This window comes from Drosophila novamexicana, unplaced genomic scaffold (assembly GCF_003285875.2).
Source record: "Drosophila novamexicana strain 15010-1031.04,08,12 unplaced genomic scaffold, DnovRS2.1 tig00000564-arrow-pilon, whole genome shotgun sequence".
In the NCBI taxonomy this organism is placed as follows: Eukaryota; Metazoa; Arthropoda; class Insecta; order Diptera; family Drosophilidae; genus Drosophila; species Drosophila novamexicana.
The window spans coordinates 2,544,810-2,565,290 of NW_020824810.1; the positions used below are offsets into that span (position 1 = coordinate 2,544,810).

The following is a 20,481-nucleotide window of genomic DNA, read 5'->3' on the forward strand; positions in this document are numbered from 1 at the left end:
GAATTAATAAAATTAACATTATCATAATCAAAAGTAATAAAATAAACCAAAAACAATTATTTTCGGTAAGTGAGACAAGGCTAGCAGAGCACAGGGAGTGGAGTGAGGGGAGCTTTTTGTGCCGATACATACATACGTGCATGCACAAGCATGCTTATGCCAGTCTGTGTATATATGTACATATATGTACATACGTATGTGCAAAACGTGTGCAGTGCTGTGTTTTTTTATTTTTTTATAATTTTATGCACTGCGCTTGAACCTTGAAAAGTTTTTGGTCACTTTGTCAAATATACAAATAAAATCAATGCTACGTTCTCTTTCTGGCAACCGGAGCCATCCATTGCGTGTGCAGTAAGTGGGCATTGTATAAGCGTGCCGCTGGGGTTGCCAGCCAGAAAACTGGCTGGTCCAGGCTGGCCAAGCCAACTGCATAGCTAAGAAATTGCCTATGTACCGTTTATCCACTGAACACTCGTCCCACTCCATTGGCTATTAATAAGTACAGGCTGAACTCGTTGTGTGCGTGTATCGCGTGTCCGTCTGTCTAACTGTGTGATTGCGCGCGCTCTCATTCTCACTTAAAGCGAGTCCCGTTATCAGAGCTTGACGCGCTGCGCGCGTTTCTTCTTATCAGCAAACACCGTTACGAATTTCGTTTAAATGCAAATGTAATTTGTTTCAGCTGTTTTCTAATGCAATTTGTCACCGCGCCACCTATAGTCTGTTTTTATTTTTATTTTCGTAAGTACGTTTTCCATGTATGTAACTAATACTATTGCAAAAGCAGCTGCATAAGCAAGTGGGCAGACGGAATTCGCGTTAAATGGCATTTGTGTCTGCGCACGTGTTTGTGCTGCAATGGTCCCCCTCGTACCGTCCGTCCCTTCTCCTGTACACGCAAGCACACACAAAACAGAAAAACAAAACAACAACAACATATACAATTACCGTTATGCCGGCTTCTCATCATAATTCACGCAACAGGGTATTATGGATTCGTGAGAATGTTTGTAACGCCTGTTTCACATTATTCTTAATGTTTTTCTCTGCTAATCACATGTGTGATATATATACATATATATATATGTATATTTCGATGGCGTTAGTTGGCTTTTTGAAAATACTTTTATGCCCTTTTATTTTTATAATCTATCCAAATTTAGTTTAATATTTTTGTTTGGATTTCAGAAATTAATTTTAAATTTCTATTGTTGCCTTTTCCTTTAGTACAACTCCAAATTAATTGACAAACTTTACAAATTTCCAAATTTTAAATGTTTTTGAAGAAAAAAAGTAGGTTAATATTTTAATCTGTTTATAATATACCAAAAATATGAAATTACATTCAAAATTCTTTCAACTATTCGTTTGTCACCGTAAGAAATTGAAGATAATCTTTCTTTAATGCTTACGTCAGTTAGGCCGAACTGCATACCCTGCATATTTGGACGAGCGACTTTCTCACGGCTTTTGGCCGATCTTATTTCATGTGAAGACATTTCTACATTTATTTTCTCTGTTTATCCTGAATGATTTACTGACAACAAATGACTGACTGCATGACTGATTGAGTTAATAACCGACAGACTGATTGACTGACTTATTGACTAATTAACTGGTTAAATGAATTACTGACTGACTGATTGACTGGATGACTGAATGTATGATTGTCTGACTGATTGATAGATTGACTGATTGATTGACTAGCTAGCTGACTGATTGACTGCCTGTCTAAATGACTGACATGCTGATTGACTGGATGACTAAATATGTTATTGTCTCACTGATTGATAGATTGAATAATGACTGATTAATTGTGTAATAAGTTCAATGAAAGATGACTGATTAATTGACTAACTAGTTGACTGAATGACTGCCTGATTAAATGACTGATTGACTGGATGATTGAATGTATAATCGTCTGACTGATTAAAAGATTGACTGAACGGTGGCTGATTAATTGTGTAATAAGTTGAATGAATGATGACTGGTTAACTGACTAACTACTTGAATGAATGACTGCCTGACTGATTGACTGGATGACTGAATGTATAATCGCCTGACTGATTGAAAGATTGACTGATTAATTGTCTAATTAACTAACGGAATGACTGTCTGACCAAATGACTGACTAACTAGCGAGTTGATTGACTAACTGATTGACTGATTGATGCCCGAACTATGCGAGCTAGGATACTTAAGCTATCTCAGGTGATTAAGGGGGTGTTGGTCAACCTGCTTCGGTTAAGGCGCGATACGCCCGGTTATGTATGTAGGTTACAAACAGTCGTGTTGAGTTAAATTTTGATTATATCCCATTCCATTAGCGAAATTTTTATAATCTCGTTTAATTGTAATAAATCACAATTATTCACACGCTGATTGTTCGCCCAGCCGCGCGCTCTGCTCTGCCCCCTCTAGTTTACTTGAGACTTGTTATCACCTCTCGCATCCATTCTGTTTGCAGTTGTGGAGGATCTATATAGAACGCTATGAGCAAATCGCATCGGGATCACAAAATTGTTATCATCGGCGCCGGAGCATCGGGTGTTGCCTGCGCTACCAAGCTCCTGGAATATGGCTTCCAGAATGTGCTGATCGTTGAGGCCGAGTCGCGTCTGGGCGGTCGCATACACACGATACCCTTTGGCGAGAACGTGATCGATCTGGGCGCCCAATGGTGCCACGGCGAGCAGGATAACATTGTCTACGAGCTGGCCAGCCAGCAAGATCTGCTGGAGTCCACGGGACCCGTCTACGAGAACTATCAGTGTGTGCGCAGCAATCGCGAAGTCTTGCCGGACAACGTCGCCAGCCGGCTGAAGGCGATTGTGGGTGACTCGCTGGTCACACGGCAGCTGGAGCTGCAGCACTGCAGCGGCTCACTGGGCAGCTATCTGTCGAGCAAGTTCTATGAGATGCTGCGCCGGCCGGAGAATGCCGACATTGATCCGGTCATTGCGGGCGAGTTCTTTGATAATTATCAAAAATTCGAGAACTCTGTGGAGGCATCCGACACTCTGGAGGAGGTGTCCGGGCGCGGCTATCTGGACTATTGGGAGTGCGAGGGCGACATTCTGCTTAACTGGAAGGACAAGGGCTTTGTCGAGCTGTTGCGTCTGCTAACGCGCAGTCGCGAGCTGCAGACGAGCTCGGATCTGGGCATCCTCGAGCAGCGGGTGCTCTTTAATCGGCGCGTCACCAAAATCAATTGGAATCGCAATGATGCTCGGGTCGAGCTGCAGCTGAACAACGGCGAATCCTGCCTGGCAGATCATGTGATAGTCACCGTTTCGCTGGGCGTCCTTAAGGAGCAGCATTTGCAGCTGTTCGAGCCGCAGCTGCCGGTGGCCAAGCAACGTGCTATCCAGGGATTGGCCTTTGGCACCGTCAACAAGCTGTTTGTCGAGTTTCCGGCGGCCTTTTGGCCCGAGGATTGGACGGGATTTACGCTGTTGTGGCGTCAGCAGGATCTGGCCGATATACGCAATACGCCGCTTGCCTGGCTGGAGGATGTCTTTGGCTTCTATCGCGTCAGCTATCAGCCACGCGTCCTCGCCGGCTGGATCATAAATGCCAATGGCCGGCACATGGAGTCACTGCAGCCAGCTGAGGTAGTTGCCGGCTGCATGTATCTCTTCCGGCGCTTTCTACACTGGCACATACCCGAGCCGCTCGGCTTTCGCAGCTCCGCCTGGTACACAAATCCGCATTTCCGTGGCTCCTACTCCTTTCGCTCCATGGACACGGAACGCCTGGGCACCGGCGCCAGCGATCTGGCCCAGCCATTGACGGTGGTTGCCATGACGCCGCCTTCGCCGGGACGCAGCAAAATGCTGGTCCCGCAGCAGAGCCGCTGCGACAAGCCAATTGTCCAGTTCGCCGGCGAGGCCAGCAGCGAGCATTACTACTCAACGGTCCACGGTGCCGTGGAGGCCGGTTGGCGTGAGGCCAAGCGATTGGCGGACTTTTATGGCCTCAGCGTGGCGCCGGCCAAGTCGCAGCTATAACATCAGGAGTCGGCGCGAGCCTATTTTGTAAGTAATTGTGCAATGGATTATGGATAAAATGAAAAAAAAATAATAACAAAGAAGCTCAGGTCTTCCTAGGATCTGCTTACAATCAATCAATCAATCAATCCTGATTAGATATACAAATATATAGCATAGAATGCTACTATTTACCATACATAAATCTTATGCCCATCTTACTTATTTGTCCCAACTGACCGCCTGATTGGTTAGGTCTTCCTAGAATCTGCTTACAATCAATCAATCAATCAATCCTGAGTAGATATACAAATATGTAGCATAGAATGATACTTTGTGCTGTTTACCATACATAAATCTTATGTCCATCTAAATACGAAATATTTTGACCTAACTTCTGGCTTCTTAGGTCCTACTTACAATCAATCAATCAATCAATCAATCATGATTATGTATACAAATATATAGACTGCCACTATGTGCTATTAACCATGCATAAATCCTATATCCATCTAACTACGAAACATTTTGTCCTAACTGACCGCCTGATTGACTGACTGACTAGCTGACTGATTGATTGATTTACTAATTGTAGATAAACGCAAAGCGCAGCGCTAAAAAGCTTCATTTTTCACACAAGTTACAATTTAAGCTCAAAATGGCTATAAAATAGATTAACAATATATACTGACCGACTGATTGACTGACTGACTGGCTGACTGATTGACTGCCTGACTGACAAATTGGCGATCAACGCAGCGCTCCTTTTTGCACAGAAGTTACATTCAAAGTTGAAAATAAGTATAAATTGTTAGTACAAAGACAAACAAAACTGTGCTGACTGACTGATTGAGTGATTGAGTCCCATATAAATATAAATACGAGCTCTTTGCCCGACATAGCAATTAAATGTGATTATCCATATACATATATGTATAAATGCATATACACATATGTATATATGTATATATATATAATTGATTGATTGACTGTCTGTCTGTCTGTCTGACTGATTGATGAACTGCATTTTCACTACTTTATATAGTGGAAAATAAGTGCAAAACGATTGCAAGGTTGTAGTTTTCGTCCGATTGGCATTAATTTTGGTTATATTCATGGTTGGCTATTTTCATTTTTCATCTGATTGAATTGAATTAAATTTATATGCAAAGATATATATCCTTTGATACGTTTTTCTATAAGAATTGAACTTTATAAAATTTCTGCCCCCATAATAATCGTTGGCATCTTCCTTTTGGGGATTGCTTGGAGCTGTGCTGAGTAGGCAATTAAATTCAAAATTTGAGTGGATTTGACAATTTCTCTACAGTTTTGGTTTTAGCTAATTGAAAAATTTTGTAAATTATTATATGGGAAGTGTAAGTACGGCCGATGGCAACTGGAGTAATTCATATTTAAGCCCCAACTATCGCAGTGTTGTGCGAAAAAACCAAATCAAGGGCTTCACAATCGGTATCATGCATCCAAAAGAAAATCGCCCAAGAAGCTTAGTCTGCCCCTGCACCAGGATCCCAAAATTCTGATATTGGGCGCCGGCGTTTCGGGGCTCGCCTGCGCCGTCGAGCTGAAGAGGCACGGCTTCGAGAACGTACGGATCGTGGAGATGTCCAATCGCATCGGCGGACGGATCAGAACGATGAAATTTGCCGACAACTATGTCGATTTGGGTGCCCAGTGGGTCTATGGTCAGCAGGAGAATGTTGTATATCAAATGGTTAAGGAATTGGATATGTTGGAACCGGCGTGCGACATGTTTCGGCACATGGATTGGATACGTTCCAGCGGACAGCGCATGTCGCGCTCTCTCGCCCGCAAGCTGGTGAATGTCCTCTCGTCCATCTATCGTTATAAGCGCTCGGAGCTGTTCGAGCGCGAGGGCACCTTTGGTGAATATTTGGTGGAGAAGTTTGCCGAGGAGCTGTCAATGCCGGGCTTGAAGCATCTCAATCGCGAGCTGGCAGCCGAATTTTTGCGCACATTCAAGAAAATGGAGGGCAGCGCCGTGGACACAGACATGAGCGCCTCCGGCTACGAGACATACCGCACCTGTCACGGCGAAAACCACAATTTCCGCGAACGCGGGTAGGGCCAGGCAACCGTTAGGATTCAACCAACCCAATCCAAGCTAAACCCTCGTTATCCCTTACAGCTTCAAGCAGTTCCTGCGCGTGCTCCTTGGCGGCGACGAGATGAACGAGCAGGGTATGCTCAAGGATTGCATTGATCTCAATACGCGCGTCCTGCAAATCGATTGGGATCGTTCGGATGGCACCGTGCAGCTCTCCTGCGAGGATGACAAGAAATATATTGCGGATCATGTGGTTGTCACCGTATCGCTGGGCGTGCTCAAGCGTAATACCACATTCTTTCATCCGTATCTGCCGCAGGCCAAACGCAAGGCTATCAATTTTATGGGCTTTGGCAGCGTGTGCAAGATCTTTGCCGAATTCGAGGAACAATTCTGGCAGGACAACTGGCACGGCTTCAATGCCATGTGGCGCACCGAGGATATGAATCAGCCGCAGCTCGAATGGGTCTCGGACATATATGCCTTTCACGTCTATGCCTGTCAGCCCCGGGTGCTGCTCGGCTGGGCGGCGGGGCCCAGCACGGAGGTGATCGAGACAATAGACGGCAAACTGTTGGCCCATGGGGTCGTGTATATGCTGAAGCGATTTCTGCCCCATCTGAAGATACCGCATCCCAAGCGCGTGGTCAGCAGCAAATGGAGCATCGATCCGGCTCATTTGGGCGCCTACTCGTACCGCTCCCTGTTGACCAACATCTACAAGACCGGGCCCGACCAGCTGGCCCAGCCGGTCAATATGCTGGCCTATGAGCCGTGCGGTTCGCGCATTTCCTGGGATCACATAATACCCATGTCGGTGCGACCAGTTCTTCTGTTTGCCGGCGAGGCAACCAGCTCGACTCATTATTCCACCGTGCATGGCGCCGTGGAGACGGGCATGCGCGAGGCTAAACGTCTGACTGGGTACTACCAAAAGGATTTGTAATATTTTTCATTTGATTTTCTATTTTGAATATACATTTTTGGAAGTGTTCACGACTCCCTGATTATCTGCGGCTGGAAGTCCAGTTCGGCGGCCTTGCGCAACGATTCGGCGTACAGCGGCAGTCGCTGCGTCATGCGGAAGCCCCAGAAATCCTTGACCTGGCGACACAAATTGAGATCCAGCTCGGTTACCAGCAGACCGTCGCGGCAGCGGGATAGGCTCTACATGAAAACGAAGGACGTCGCATTAGACTGATGGAAATAATTCCAAGACTTACCGGAGTTCTGGAGCCATCGGGCGCTGCCACATATGTGGAGCCATAGAAGGGTCCAAACTCCTTGTGCGCCGGCTGGCCGTCGCCGGAGGTGTACTCATTGGGAAACTGCTCGCTGCCGACGCGATTGATGGGCACCGTAAAGTAGCTATTGGCAATGGCCGCATTTCGCGCCTCAATACCCCACAATGGCTCCGAGAGACGTCCTATTGTGGCCGAGGGATTGAACACAATTTCCGCACCATTCACACCGAACATCATCCAGTTCTGCGGATGATGCCGGCCATAGCAAATGTTAATCGCCAGTTTGCCGAATTCAGTCTCGAACACTGGATGCCCCGTATTGCCCTCCATGTAGTAGGTGGACTCATTGAAGTCGCCGACGCGTGGTATGTGATTCTTGCGATGCTTGCCCATGTAACGGCCGCTGTTCGAAATGACCACGGCCGTGTTCCAAATCGTTTCGCCATGCTCCACATCCCTCTCCAGTATTGAGTGTATGATAACCATGTTGTAGGCCTTGGCCAGCTCCGCCAGCATTTTGGTTGTCGGACCGCGTTCCGCCTCCTCGGCAAACTCACACCAGGGGAATTTCTCTCGCGTGCAGAACGCAAAGGGCATGGCTAAAGGGGAGGGGAAGCCATAAACCATAAGCAACTTGTATTCATGTTTATATAGTCTGAGCCCTGCATCGAGTCAATTGAAAAATGTTTCGGATACTTGAACAATTATTTCGTTCGAACGAGACACTCAAATTTATAGCTCGAACATGTTGCTGACTCGACGTCAAACATGTTGCTGACTCGACGTCGAACTTCAACCATAACCAAAAGCAACTGTTGTCTATGTTTATAAAGCTAGAATTGAAAACCCAGCATCGAGTCAATAGAAACGTGTATCCGTATCCGAAACTAGAACAATCATTCGTTCGACCGAGTCGAGAGTCAAATTTTCAGCTCGAACATGTTGCTGCCTCGCTCAGGTCGAGCTCAAACATGTTGCTGACTCGAACAGCTCGAACTTATCTTCTTGTTCACTCGAACATTGCGTTGCTCGATTGAATATCTGAGTGTGATGCTAATAACCGATGCAGGGTTCTGGTTGGGATGTACTCACTCCATGCCTCCTGGGTGCACACGATGTTGCAGCCGGCCTGTGCCGCGGCCTTGATCATCAGCTTCACCTTGTTCCAAATGCCCTCGCGCTGCTGCTCAATGGGCGCCGTCGTTGGCAGCGCAATGGAGTTTTGAATGGCGCCCACACGCACCAGGCGCGGCTTACGCAGCTGCTCCTCGCGTGCCCCAAAGCGATAGCCCTTGATCTCAAAGCCATTCTGCTCGGCGGTGAGTGTGGCGCTCGCTGGCAGCTCCAGAGTTTGGCTAAGGGAATGAAAAGAGAGAATGGAGTGAGGAGTGGAGCAGAAGGTGAAAGAGCGAGTCAGCGGAAGCGCGACAGTTTACTTTGCTTGCATTCCACTTGATACGTAAATAATTCGTATCTGTTTTTGTTTTTCTTGTCGATTTTGATGCCAACTACTTTTGATACACTTTCGAAGTGTTATGCTGATTCGTCATAGCTTCTGTATAAAACATAATATATATATACTTGATCAAAAGTGCTGTCCATATAGCTGATATAGTTTGTCAATCTGTCTTAGTCTGTCTCAATCTATATTTTGGAACTCCCATTCTCTGTCTGTAAACTTGGAATATATTCGATTTGAATGTATAGTATAGTCTAGAGAAATTAATTGGCTTTATAAACTTTTTAAATAATGCATGATTTACATATAAAGAAGACATTTCTTTTAGCGCAAAATAATATAAACATTTCGGAGCACAAGTAAAACATGCCAATCCCCCTCAAACTGAGAATTCTTTCTCTGCATATATATATTTTCTAAATATACATTTAATGTGTTTATTTATTTTTTGATAGGGCGTGAATTTAACACATGTTATTACCACAAATTTTATTAGATACTCTCCAAATAATGGACATACATTTCGGCTTATCTGTGCAGCTGTTAAACTACATTGTATTGCTTATCAGGCAGTTAAGCTCTGATTAGCATAGAGTTTCCATGTGTGTGTGTGCGTGTACATATACTTACTCTTGCTCCACGCCATAAAGTATGCGCTTGACCTCTCTTAGCTCCTCCGCTGGCAAATGCTTCTCCAGGCATTCATCCAGATTTTTCAGTTCAAATTTCGACATATTTTCCGGCGACAATTCAATTGACGTATATTCAGAAGAAGGGTGGGTGGGGGGTGCGGGGGCAGTGGCTGGTTTCACTAGACAAGCGCTCGTCTCCGGGCAACAACCACTCGCGATTGGCGCACGATGCGGAATGTGCACGGCAAATGATCGCGGCATATGCCGCATTCGCAATCATCCGCTCTTCAGTCTCCGCTCTACACTCTCCGCTCTACACTCTCCGCTCTACACTCTCCGCTCTACACTCTCCGCTCTCCGCTCTCTCTTCGCTCTGTGCACGCTGCATTCGCAACCACTCCGTTGCTGTTACTTCCCTCTTCACGCTCCCCTCTCCACTCTTCACTCTCCACTCTTTACTCTCCACTCTCTCTTCGCTCTTCGCTTTTCTCTTTGCTCTCTGCTCTTGGCTGTCGCTCGCGCCGTTTGACCTTATCTCAATTGGCAATGACGCAGCTGCCGAGCAGAACGTATGCGATGCCAAAAGGCGCTGCTGTTTGGCCGTTTTATAGCTAAAAGACAAAAAAGTATAGCTATAAACTTGGGTGTTCGGCACGGGCCTGGTGGCCAGTGAAGGGTTAATCTCTGCGTAGGCTCTTTTAGAAATCGTTTCCCATAATAAGAAGCTTTCCCAATATATTCGAATATATATTCCAAGTCTTTAATTTCTAAATTACGGGAGCAGTTCATGGGGGCCAGAAGAAGAGTATTTTTTTTTTGTCAAAGTAGCTGGCCCTAAGAATCTCATAGATACATTTGTTAGCAAGAGAGCGCATATTAAAGAATTTATCTAGAAAAAAACTTGATATGATTATGATGTACTTACCCTCTGATACTTGTTAAGCATATAATTGGATAATTTATTTTGATATACATATTTAGAGATATATAGAATTGCCTCCTCCAACTATTTTGGTCTAGTTTGTTATTTTTTCCATAAACATGCTCTGGCTTATCAACAGAGTTCTCTCAAATGCAAATATTATTTTGTGAGATCATAATTACTTATGCACATACAAATGTGGCGCATATGGAATCGCTTTTGCGAATATCACAGGTTTTCAAGCTGACAAAAGCTCTTCACAATTCAAAATTCTACTAAAGATAGAGATAGAAAGAAACAAAAAGGTAAAGTAGCTGGTTCGAATCCAATACATTTCTTAACGATAGAATATTCTACTAAAGATAGAGATAGATAGAAACAAAAAGGTAAAGTTGCTGGTTGGAATCCAATTCATTTCTTAACAATAGATAATTCTACTAAAGATAGAGATAGATAGAAACAAAAAAGTAAAGTTGCTGGTTCGAATCCAATTCATTTCTTAACAATAGATAATTCTACTAAAGATAGAGATAGATATAAACAAAAGTTGCTGGTTCGAATCCAATTCATTTCTTAACAATTCAAAATTCCACTAAAGATAGAGATAGATAGAAACAAAGAAGTAAAGTTGCTGGTTCGAATCCTCGCTGTAAACTGATATGAATGCCTTAAATTCTGTATAATAATACACATAAAAGTCGAATTGCTGGAATTTGTAACACATTTATAATTTTCTCTTGGTTTGTTTATAAAATTTAAACATTTTAAATCTTTAATATATGGATTTGGTTTTGGACAATCGTTATTTGAGTTAAATAATTGTTGTACAACAGAGTTTTTAGTTTTGTTTTGTTTTTGCAATAATTTCGCTTAAATTTGGTTAAATTGTTGTTTAATTAGTTTTCATAATTTTTACTTGCTTTGCTTTTCGTATTTGATTTTTATTGTATTCTTTTCATTGTTTTCACTTTTACGCAAAAAAGGTACATGTCGTGAAAAGGACTAACGCTGGACAGGAGCGTCCGGCAGGACCGCCTAGGGGTAAATAGTATTTCTCTCTCTTTCTTTATACATATATATATATATACGTGTATATCTCTCTCTCTCTTTCGCGCGTGTCTCTCTCTCTTTCTAACTAAATGCCGTGCAACATTGGCAATCAACTGTACAGTTTTTGTGTTTAATGTTGTCTCTGGGCCAAGAACAACAAGAAAATTAGTTGGCTAAATTCGTATGGCAAATACTTTGGTGTTGGTTCAACAAATTGCGAGGGGGCGTGGCATGGCAGGGGGGGGGGCGGTGCTAAAAATTTACTGCACCCACATGGAGGGCGCCCAAAGGGGCTCGTTCTCCAGCCGCTGGACATGCTGGACCAGTTGCTCGAAGGCATTCACCAGCTCCCCGTTAACGATCTCGACATCGAAAAAGTGGCCATAGATGAAGTCGATGCGTTCCGCCGATTTGACCATATCCTCGAATTCCTCGTCTGTAAAGCTGCGCGCATTGGCCTCGTCGAAGGTGGACTTGGCGCGCGCCTCTGTTCGCGTCGCCTTCAGCACGGCCAGCTCCGGCGGCTTGATGTGTATGAGGAATGGCTTCAGCTGTGCCGTGCGCAGCGTCTTGATCGCCTGATAATGCGGACTCAGCACACAGACACAGCCCGCATTCACAATCGACTTGACGCTCTCTGCGGAGGTGCCGTACAGATGGCCCTTGTACTCGCCGTGCTCCACAAATTTGCCGGCCTCGATGTCCGCGTCCATTTTGTCGCGTGCCACAAAAATGTATTCACGGCCGGGCACCTCGCCCGTGCGCATGGGTCTTGTGGTATCTGCAAGGCATTGGAATATGGATTATTTAGATCTTGGAGCAAAGCTGGAGTCAACTCACATGGCACCGGACTGCGAAACTTTTCCGGATCGCGCGCTATCAGCCGGCGGCGCAGCTCGTTGCGTCCGACGCCGGGCGCTCCGATCAGCACAACCGGTCGATAGATGCCCGGCCTGGGATACAGCTTGGCCACCTCCTCGTATGTGGCAATCAGTTCCCGATCAAAGTCATCATTCTCTGTCAAATCGTACATGATCTTTTTAGTCTTTGGCTGGCGGCACGAGCTGCTGCTGCTGCTCGTCTGCAGCCGGGGCGAACCGGGCGGCGTTGTGCAGAGCGAGGCGCATGAACCGGCTACGACCAGGTGGGAATCGAGAAGCAACGGAGGCGGAGGTCGAGGTCGATGTGGAGCGATGATTGGTTTTGATGAGTGAGCAAATGATTAGAATGAAACGAATGAGTCACATGCGAGGGCAGTTTAATCAAAGGCTGTTTGTTCCGCATTAATAGAGGTATTCCTGCAATTGTGCGAGCTACACGGATTTCACATCTTGACGTTATATTTACTGTACTTAACCACAAATAGGTGCAGGTGCAGCCCAACAACTTCCTCTCTTTAGTTATCTAGTTTTTTAATTAGTATTTTATCTTCTATTTCTCGCGTCTCAATTTTGGGGAATACCTCTATTTATTTGTATGATATTTTCAAATTGAAACTGGGAAAAGGATTCCGAGTAGGTTTCCTTAAGTACTCTTGGTTTTTTTTTTAATAATCTTTAATCTTAAATTTCTCGCGTCTCAATTTTAGGGAATACCTCTATTCAATATAATGGTATTTTCGAATTTAAATTGGGGAAAGGATTTCGAGTATGTTTCCTAGGCTCTATTTGTGAGTGAATGATTCGATGACTCGGAAATTATGAATGATTCGACAAATTCTTTTTATAAGAACCCAATTTTTTTAAATAATCATTTAACTTCTATGTATTGCGTCACAATTTTGGGGAACACCTCTATTTTCATTTAAGATATTTTCAAATTTAAATTGGGAAAAGGATTACAAGCAGGTTTCCTAGGCTCAATATGCGAATGAATGATTCGATGACTCGGATATTTTTCTGCTACTCTAGTTTTTTTTTTTTTTAATTTTGTATTTTAAATTTCTCATGTCACCATTTGGGGTAAATTGTAAACTGGGAAAAATACTTCGAGTAGGTTTTTTTTGGCGAATATATGATTCGATGAGTTCTGCCACACATGCGCACTGATTCGATAATTATGATTCGATGATTCGATAGTTGTATACACTTACGCTTGGAGTCCATGTCGTTGCATTCGCGTTGCGTACGCTCGTGTAGGATGCGACGCTCCTGCAGAGCCCGGCTTGGTATAAGGCCGGCGCGTGCGGAACGCTCGTGATCCTTGCGCGCCTGCCACCAATAGGCATCATCCTGGGCGACAATGTGCAGCACATCGCCGCGCTGAAATGCCAGGCCCGCCTCCTTGCAGGGTATATACGGATCCACATCCGGATTGTAGTCGAAATGCGCGCGCACACGCACCTTGGACTCGCGCTGGGCGCCTTTCGTGTCCGCGGGCACCAGCTTAAAGGTAATGGTGCCCTCCGAATTTTGCTGTGCCCATGAAATTGGCTGTCAGACTGAGTCTTGGACATGATTGGGGCACACAAAATAAATATAATTACCAGTATGGTGAGTACATCGCCCGGCGTCTTGCCCTCCACATTGATGCTGTTCACCTCGATCACCTCGTCGCCGACGTGTATCAGGCCCGAGCGATCCGCGGCGCCGCCGTGCATGATTCGTGCTATGATTATTTTGCCCGTCTCCTCGTCCGTTTTTATGGTGGCGCCCTAAAAGTATGCAATACAAGTTTAAGCAGAGTTTACGACAGGCTGCGCAGAGAGTGTATGTGTGTGCGTGTGTGTGAGGCTGAGGCTGTACATGTGTGTGTGTGTGTATATTTAAGGCTGTACATGTGTGTGTGTGGGGTTGAGGCTTTCCACGTGTGTGTGTGTGAGGCTGAGGTTGTACATGTATGTGTGTGTGTGAGGCTGAGGTTGTACATGTGTGTGTGTGTGAAGTTGAGGCTGTACACGTGTGTGTGTGTGTATATTTGTTTGTGTGTGTACATGTGTTTGTGTTTGTGTGTGTGTGAGGCTGTGAGGCTGTGTACATGTGTACATGTATGTGTGTGTGTGAAGTTGAGGCTGTACACGTGTGTGTGTGAGGTTGAGGCTTTCCACGTGTGTGTGTGTATGTTTTTGGGTGTCGTTTTTCTTGATATTTTACAATGAAAAAGAAAAGATTCAACAAATTGTTTTGTACACAAAAGTTGTTTTGAGGCGGGTTTGTTGTTGTTGTAATTGTTGTTGTTGTTTTTGTTGTTGTTGGGGTGCCATGTTACACTCTATGTCTTATTTAATGCTGGAACTATACATTTTACTTACAACAATCGGTTCCGCACTTTGTGCTCCTGTCTGTATTTTATTTTTATTTATATATATTTTTTTTTAGTGAGCAAGTTTTTGGAAAATTTTGTTTTCGATTTTATTCGATTTTCGTTACACAAAAGCAAAAATGTACAATAAACATTGTTAGCATTAAAACGAGAGTATTTGAAGGAAATGATTTGGAAATGAATGAATTCAGCTGCTTGGCTTTAGAGACACAAAAGCAGAGGACATTGAGAATGAGAGAAAGAGACAGAGATTGGGTAAAATATGTGGGGCACAATTATGAGAAATGAGCGCCTGAGTTGAGACAGTTATAGCACTTTATATAGACGCGATATTGATCGATGCAAATGACGAATGACACAAATGGACATGAGTTGAAAGCGTTACGAGTCCAGGCTCAAACTCACCAGTGGCTCGTTGCTCTTGACGAGCTGCACAATCTTGATGGTCTCCTCGTCCTCGTCCATTTCGATGGGCACCTCCGGCAGATGCGGATAGAAGTCCTTCTGCGCAATGGCATCGTGTGCAAAAAGCAGGTGCTGCGGAAGACGGACTCCATTGAATTACATTTGCATTCGCAATTTCGCTGCCACCTTTGCTCACCTGCACGTGGGAGTCCTGCAGCAGATGAAATGCCTCCTTGCAGTCGTCGCTTAGATGACAGCGCTGCGACAGCTGCTCCAGCACCTCGTACAGCACCTGGGCCGAGGTGGACAGCACGGGCGCGAGACGCTCATCGCGGCCCACCTTGGCCACCTTTGTGTGCACATTGACCAAAGCATTCAGCTCCTTGGACTCCAGCAGGGCCTTCAGAAAGTCTATCTCCTGATCATTGGACAGATTGTCCGATTCCTTTAACGTGGTTATCAACCTTGAAAGCGCTGCAAGCGAAAGGCTTAGACTGGGCAGAGAGGGGGCATGTGGGCGGCACTTACCTGGATCCCAATTGATATCTGATGCCATAACTGCAGCTAGCATGCTACAAACACGCACACACTCGCAGCTACACTTGTTCCCTTCGACTCCTTTGGCACTTTATATCTGTAAAAGGAGAAATAGATGAGTGTCAGAACAAAATATTGGCGCCCGAGCAGGGACTATTCAGCAAAAGAGTCCCTGCTCGAGCGCCAGCAAAAGAGTCCCTGTTCGGGCGCCAGCATTTTCTACATTCTAATAATTAAGGAGCTCCCTTAATACGCTAAATGGTTTATTTGAATGACGTCTGGGGAATCTTACTATAACTTAGGTATATATCACAATTAGATCCATTAAAGATAAGAGTATCTTTTTGCAAGTTGTCAGCAGACAGAAGAAGCTGTCATTGAACAGAAGCAGTTCGAATAAACAGCTGAACAACTGACGAACTTAATAAGCCGAACCCCAATAGCTTTTGAATAACCAAAATCGATACTCAATTTGAAAGAAACTTATGTAAATTTGGCCATAAACAGAACAATATCCGAGTATATAAAGTCCGAGTAGATAAAGAAAATGTTGATGCGTGCTGTGAGTCAATTTTCCAAGGCAAAAGAGGACAAAGCAATATTCCGTCTCCTTGGAGCTGACTGCCAAGTCAGACAAAGAATTTGGCAACGGGTCGTATGTGTAATGCGTGGGTTTGTTAGACACAATTTAGCTTCAGCTGGCGTCTGGCTGGCGCACAAGAAGCCAAACCCCAGCCTGGCCTGTGTAAGAGCTTCTTTTGCCTGTGGCAAATGTCGCAAATGCAATTAGCTGCCATTAAGCCGGTTCCAACTGGGCTGCGCTCCAATTGCCGCTGATTTATGGTGCGCGTGGTTGTCTCCAACATGCCGCAAATTTATGGCCACTTTCATTGTGACTGGGCTTAGTCTGTTTTTGAGTCGAAAGCTGGCGCCGTCCTCGTTTAAGTGACAGGGCCCATAAATTAGACCAAGTACTGGAACTGAACAACAAACAAACATTGCAGCCGACTGCACTGCATACATTAAATGTTCAATGGCTGCGCTTCCTTCCTGTTGCACGTCCTTTGTCCTTTCTACTTTCTACTTTCTCCTTTGTCCAGCCAGCTGGAAAACAAGTTCTGCGCCTGGACAGCTGCCAAACTGTCCGGCACAAGAGTTCACTAACACTTTGTGTCCATAATGGGGCCTAAACCCTTTACCTATTGTTAGCTGCCACTCGTTAACACTTTACGGCCAAATGACCAAAGGACCTGACCTGTCGACGACGGGCTGCCCAGCTGCCCAGCTGGACTGGTATTGCTTAGTTTTTTACACAGCATAATGCATGACAAAATACTGATAAAAGCAGCGCTTATTCGGCTATTTATGAGCTGCAAACTTTTACCATTACAAAGTAGTGAAAAAAGAATGTGTTTATAATATCTTGTAGATATTTCGTACTAGTTACTCGCAGATCCATTTGGGATGCTAAAAAGGGCGATAGTTTTATGAGCTACAGGCTTTTGACCTGCTGAAGCAGGGAAAAAAGAATGTGTTCATAAACTTTTGTAGATATTTTGTACAAGCTACTCGCAGATCCCTTAGGGGTGCTAAAAAGGACGATAGCTTTGTCAGCTGCAGGCTTTTGCCCTGCTAAAGTAGTGAGAATAGAATGTGTTCATAAATTCTTGTAGATATTTGTGGCTTACAGTCTGTATATATATATTTAGGCTCAGGCTGCCAAGGATTGGCGTCAGGTGTCATAAATAGCTGTTGCCATGTTGATGAGCCCTAAATGACATTCGCATGCTATAATTTTTGAGGAATACGAATTCGCGGCACGAATAAAACTAATCAATTATCTGCGCTTGTTATGATTTGTATTTTGTATTTTGTTTTTGGTATTTGGTTTTTGCCCTTGACAGTGGGCAGCCCTCCCGAGTGGACACAGTTGAGGGACAGCTTATCGCTGTGCCAGCTGCCCAGCTGCTCAGCTGGATGAGGGTACTCGTATCTTTGAATGACCTTGAACTATATACTTGCGTGTACACACAATATGTCAAAGGTGGCCCAAAACAACATACTACAGCTGACTCGCCGTCAGGGCTACAATGCAACGACGTCAGCAGCGTGGGTGGCTGGGCGAGCGGGTGGTTACCCATTATTCTTATTGGGTGCAAGCATGTAAACTCTAAGCTAACCGAATGTTCCAATTGGAAATTTGCATAGTCAAAAAGTAGCACAGTTTGCGTAATAATTCATGATAGAATAATTCAATAGGTCTTCAAATAATATCGAAGATGTGGTAGTAGACAAACAAATCCCTCCAAAATCTTAGTTTGAAAACAAATACGTTTGAAAAAATACGGGATACGAATAGATCCGAAATTTTAGCCTTAACGGCAACTCAGCAATTACTTATCCAACTATATCTATTCTTGAAATAAGTATCTATGTTCTTGAATTAAGTATACAAATCAGTCAGTGTCTAGTAATCTGAGAAGCAGCTCAATTTTTGTTTCTACTATAATAGTTAAGTTATTTAGTTATCGTTACTTGAACTAAGAGCAATAGTCTTAAATTAAGTATACAAATCAGTATACAAATTCTAGGCTCCGTGGCTCTTTAACAATTTTTTTCTATATAGAAATCTGAGATGCAGCTCAACTCTTTGCTACTATAAAAGTTAAGAACTGCAGGAATATTCTCTTTTACTTTTTGTTTTTTTCAAGTGTTGTGAAACGACGCTGTCTATCAACTTGTCATTTGATAACACCAAATACATATGTGCATGTGTGTTTGTGTGTTGAGCCGCAATTACGCTAATTGCAAGAGGACTTGAGACCATGGGAAGTGCGTGTTTGCCTTCTTATAAATGCATGTGCTTGTTGTTGTTGTGCATAACGATACGTGTCAATGGGCGCAGAAAGGAAGTCCATAAGATAAGACAGGTAACACAATATGGGGAAGAGCGAGCGATAGGTAGGGCAGTCCTGAACAGGGGGGTTGAAAAATCACAAAACAAAATATATCACAGATTAGATCGCCTGCAGTTCACAAGAACTAGCTATTGTTGTACAAGGAAGTTCGCCAAATCTGGCAACACTGTCAGCAGCGCAGCGCGAGAGAGTGAGCGCGTGTAAAGAGCGCGCGCGTGTGTGAATGTAAGAGAGCGTGTAGGTGTGTGTGTGTGTGAATGTAAGAGAGCGCAACAACATATTCGAACAATTTTCATTTGGGATTTTAATTAACATTGAAAGTAAAACTGCACGCAGCAGCTTACCTGAGATCAAATGGAAATACGCGCAGTGGCTGTTGTTGTTGTTGTTGTTGCTTCTTCTTCTTCTTGTTTATGGTTATGTTGCATATGCCAAATGTTTTTTATTTAGTTTTCTTTGCTTGACGACAAAGTTGACACAACTTTTTGCAGCTTCTGCCGTTTGGCGTTTGTTTTATTTTTAAACAGTTTTCCACTTGGCGCACACACAGACAACCACACACGCGCTATATATAAGTGTGCGTGTGTGTGTGAATATATGTGTCAAATTTGTAGCTCAGTTTTTGTTGCTATTTTTAGTAAGCTTCACAAGGATTTCGGTTGAATTTGATTTGTTATTGAATCTGAGCTTCACCTGCCGTGTGGCGTGCTGCAAGTGCGGCTGCAGCTCGTGCAACTAAACTAAAAGCGGCGGCGGCAGCGCGTGCGAGCGAGCGAGACACTGTGTGTGTGTGTGTGACAGACAGAGAGAGAGAGAGAGCGAGTGCGCGCTGTCAATGTTCACGACGAGCGACTGCAGCGAGCGACTGACTCGAACTGTGGCCAAGTCGCCTGGCTAACTGTCTGGCTGCCCCATTCAGAAAAAAAGCACTTACAGACACATGCACACATACAGAGCACACACAGACACAACCACCATTAACAGCCGCAGCAGCGCCCGAGCAGGGTGGAAAGTGCGCATGTCAGCGAAACGCGCGAGTACAATCAAAAATACAGGGTGTCTCCTTACACATTGCTTTAGTTGATAAACACAATTATATTTTAAATGTTTTTTTTTTTTTTTGATAATATTTAATATTTTTATAAACACATAAACTTAACACTCCGCACAATCAAAGCTACAGGGTGTCCCATTACGCTAAACACATGAGCTTAACATAAATTTAACATAAACGTAACATTTCAATTTGAAGTTTTATTTGATAGGCACATGAACTTAACATACATTTAACATAGACTTAACACTTCAATTTTAACCAAGTAACGCAGCGCCGCCCGCACCACCAAGTACCCCGGCACCGCCAAAGCCACCGACCACCTTCTTGTCGTAGCGTGCGCGAAAGCCGCCGCCGCCAAACCCTCCGACGCCGCCGCCCAGGCCATGTCCCAGGCCGCCTTTAAAGCCGCCTCCACCAAAGGCACGCCCCCTGATGCGATAGCTCTCGCGATAGCTGCCAAAGCCGCCTCCAAAGCCGCCGCCGCCGCCCAGTGCGGCCAAGCCCAGCGCCTGTGGCTGCTGTTGTATGATGGGCACCTGCTGCACAATTGGCACCTGTTGCACCACCGGCACCTGCTGCAGACCAATGTCCAGGGCGCGGGCTGCCAGCGCAGCAGCACAGATCAGCAGCACTTGCAGATAGCAACTCATCTTGACCAGGTCGAGTTGAGCACGTTGTCTGACGCCGGCGGCGTAGGCCTTCGCGTTTTTATGCCGCTCGGTGTGGTGCGGTGCGTCATGCAGCAGATCTCCAAAAATCCCGACACCTATGCTGTGTTTGTACACGCATTAACCAAGGCGTCGCCATGCACGTGGCCGGGGCTGACCTTCACTCAGTTGTGATAGCTGCTGATCAGGTGTGAACTGTACACTGAGGAAAATATTCCAATTTGTTAAGCTCTATATATAAAAGTGA

The 20,481-nt window shown here is 44.6% G+C and overlaps 5 protein-coding genes across 11 annotated transcripts in view; 2 read left to right on the forward strand and 3 right to left on the reverse strand.

The window, feature by feature from the left end:
• Window positions 1-29: 29 nt before the first annotated feature.
• The window catches only part of LOC115762233 (spermine oxidase-like), a 73,058-nt gene continuing 52,606 nt past the window's right edge, over window positions 30-20,481 (forward strand). The window contains exons 1-3 of one of the 4 annotated variants that reach the window (XM_030704374.1): window positions 30-65; window positions 2,471-4,040; window positions 5,278-5,353. In XM_030704374.1, the coding sequence (XP_030560234.1) occupies window positions 2,496-4,013 (1,518 nt within the window). In that variant the 5' untranslated portion in view covers window positions 30-65; window positions 2,471-2,495 and the 3' untranslated portion in view covers window positions 4,014-4,040; window positions 5,278-5,353. Of the gene's footprint in view, window positions 66-1,216; window positions 1,297-2,470; window positions 4,348-5,277; window positions 5,354-20,481 lie in introns of those variants that run through there. The other 3 variants (XR_004017799.1, XM_030704373.1, XR_004017800.1) reach the window with 3 other exon arrangements.
• Window positions 5,290-7,065, forward strand: LOC115762232 (spermine oxidase-like). The gene is made up of 3 exons (XM_030704372.1): window positions 5,290-5,371; window positions 5,428-6,095; window positions 6,163-7,065. The coding sequence occupies exons 1-3, from the start codon at window positions 5,363-5,365 to the stop codon at window positions 7,025-7,027; spliced, it is 1,542 nt and encodes a 513-aa protein (XP_030560232.1). The 5' UTR covers window positions 5,290-5,362; the 3' UTR covers window positions 7,028-7,065.
• On the reverse strand, window positions 7,029-9,625 carry LOC115762234 (beta-ureidopropionase). Its single transcript, XM_030704376.1, has 4 exons — window positions 9,415-9,625; window positions 8,418-8,680; window positions 7,305-7,924; window positions 7,029-7,248 (listed from the first exon to the last, which is right to left on the reverse strand). Exons 1-4 carry the CDS (start codon window positions 9,516-9,518, stop codon window positions 7,075-7,077), a joined length of 1,161 nt encoding a protein of 386 aa, XP_030560236.1. The 5' UTR covers window positions 9,519-9,625; the 3' UTR covers window positions 7,029-7,074.
• Window positions 11,244-19,568, reverse strand: LOC115762230 (MAGUK p55 subfamily member 7). 4 transcript variants are annotated; one of them, XM_030704369.1, is made up of 9 exons: window positions 18,854-19,568; window positions 15,583-15,688; window positions 15,251-15,528; window positions 15,055-15,186; window positions 14,639-14,668; window positions 13,874-14,041; window positions 13,481-13,802; window positions 12,229-12,405; window positions 11,244-12,169 (listed from the first exon to the last, which is right to left on the reverse strand). In XM_030704369.1, exons 2-9 carry the CDS (start codon window positions 15,623-15,625, stop codon window positions 11,649-11,651), a joined length of 1,671 nt encoding a protein of 556 aa, XP_030560229.1. In that variant the 5' UTR covers window positions 15,626-15,688; window positions 18,854-19,568; the 3' UTR covers window positions 11,244-11,648. The 4 variants fall into 4 exon arrangements, with proteins under 4 accessions (XP_030560229.1, XP_030560227.1, XP_030560230.1 ...); XM_030704367.1 differs by having other exon boundaries at window positions 12,229-12,522; XM_030704370.1 differs by lacking the exon at window positions 14,639-14,668 and having other exon boundaries at window positions 18,854-19,567.
• LOC115762341 (glycine-rich protein 5) lies at window positions 19,821-20,216 on the reverse strand. The gene has a single exon (XM_030704507.1). The coding sequence runs from the start codon at window positions 20,214-20,216 to the stop codon at window positions 19,821-19,823; it is 396 nt and encodes a 131-aa protein (XP_030560367.1).

What these genes read in the sequence shown, in the direction of transcription:
- LOC115762232 (XM_030704372.1), top strand. An exon ending in CACAATTTCCGCGAACGCGG is followed by an intron (nt 6,096 to 6,162) that starts GTAGGGCCAGGC and finishes TATCCCTTACAG; the next exon opens with CTTCAAGCAGTTCCTGCGCG.
- LOC115762234 (XM_030704376.1), bottom strand. Translation starts at nt 9,518, where the DNA reads ATGTCGAAATTTGAACTGAAAAATCTGGATGAATGCCTGGAGAAGCAT. An exon ending in CTTTATGGCGTGGAGCAAGA is followed by an intron (nt 8,681 to 9,414) that starts GTAAGTATATGT and finishes TCATTCCCTTAG; the next exon opens with CCAAACTCTGGAGCTGCCAG. An exon ending in GTGCACCCAGGAGGCATGGA is followed by an intron (nt 7,925 to 8,417) that starts GTGAGTACATCC and finishes CCTCCCCTTTAG; the next exon opens with CCATGCCCTTTGCGTTCTGC.
- LOC115762230 (XM_030704367.1), bottom strand. Translation starts at nt 15,625, where the DNA reads ATGCTAGCTGCAGTTATGGCATCAGATATCAATTGGGATCCAG. An exon ending in AGATATCAATTGGGATCCAG is followed by an intron (nt 15,529 to 15,582) that starts GTAAGTGCCGCC and finishes TTTCGCTTGCAG; the next exon opens with CGCTTTCAAGGTTGATAACC. An exon ending in AAAGTGCGGAACCGATTGTT is followed by an intron (nt 14,042 to 14,638) that starts GTAAGTAAAATG and finishes GCATACTTTTAG; the next exon opens with GGCGCCACCATAAAAACGGA.
- LOC115762341 (XM_030704507.1), bottom strand. Translation starts at nt 20,216, where the DNA reads ATGAGTTGCTATCTGCAAGTGCTGCTGATCTGTGCTGCTGCGCTGGCA.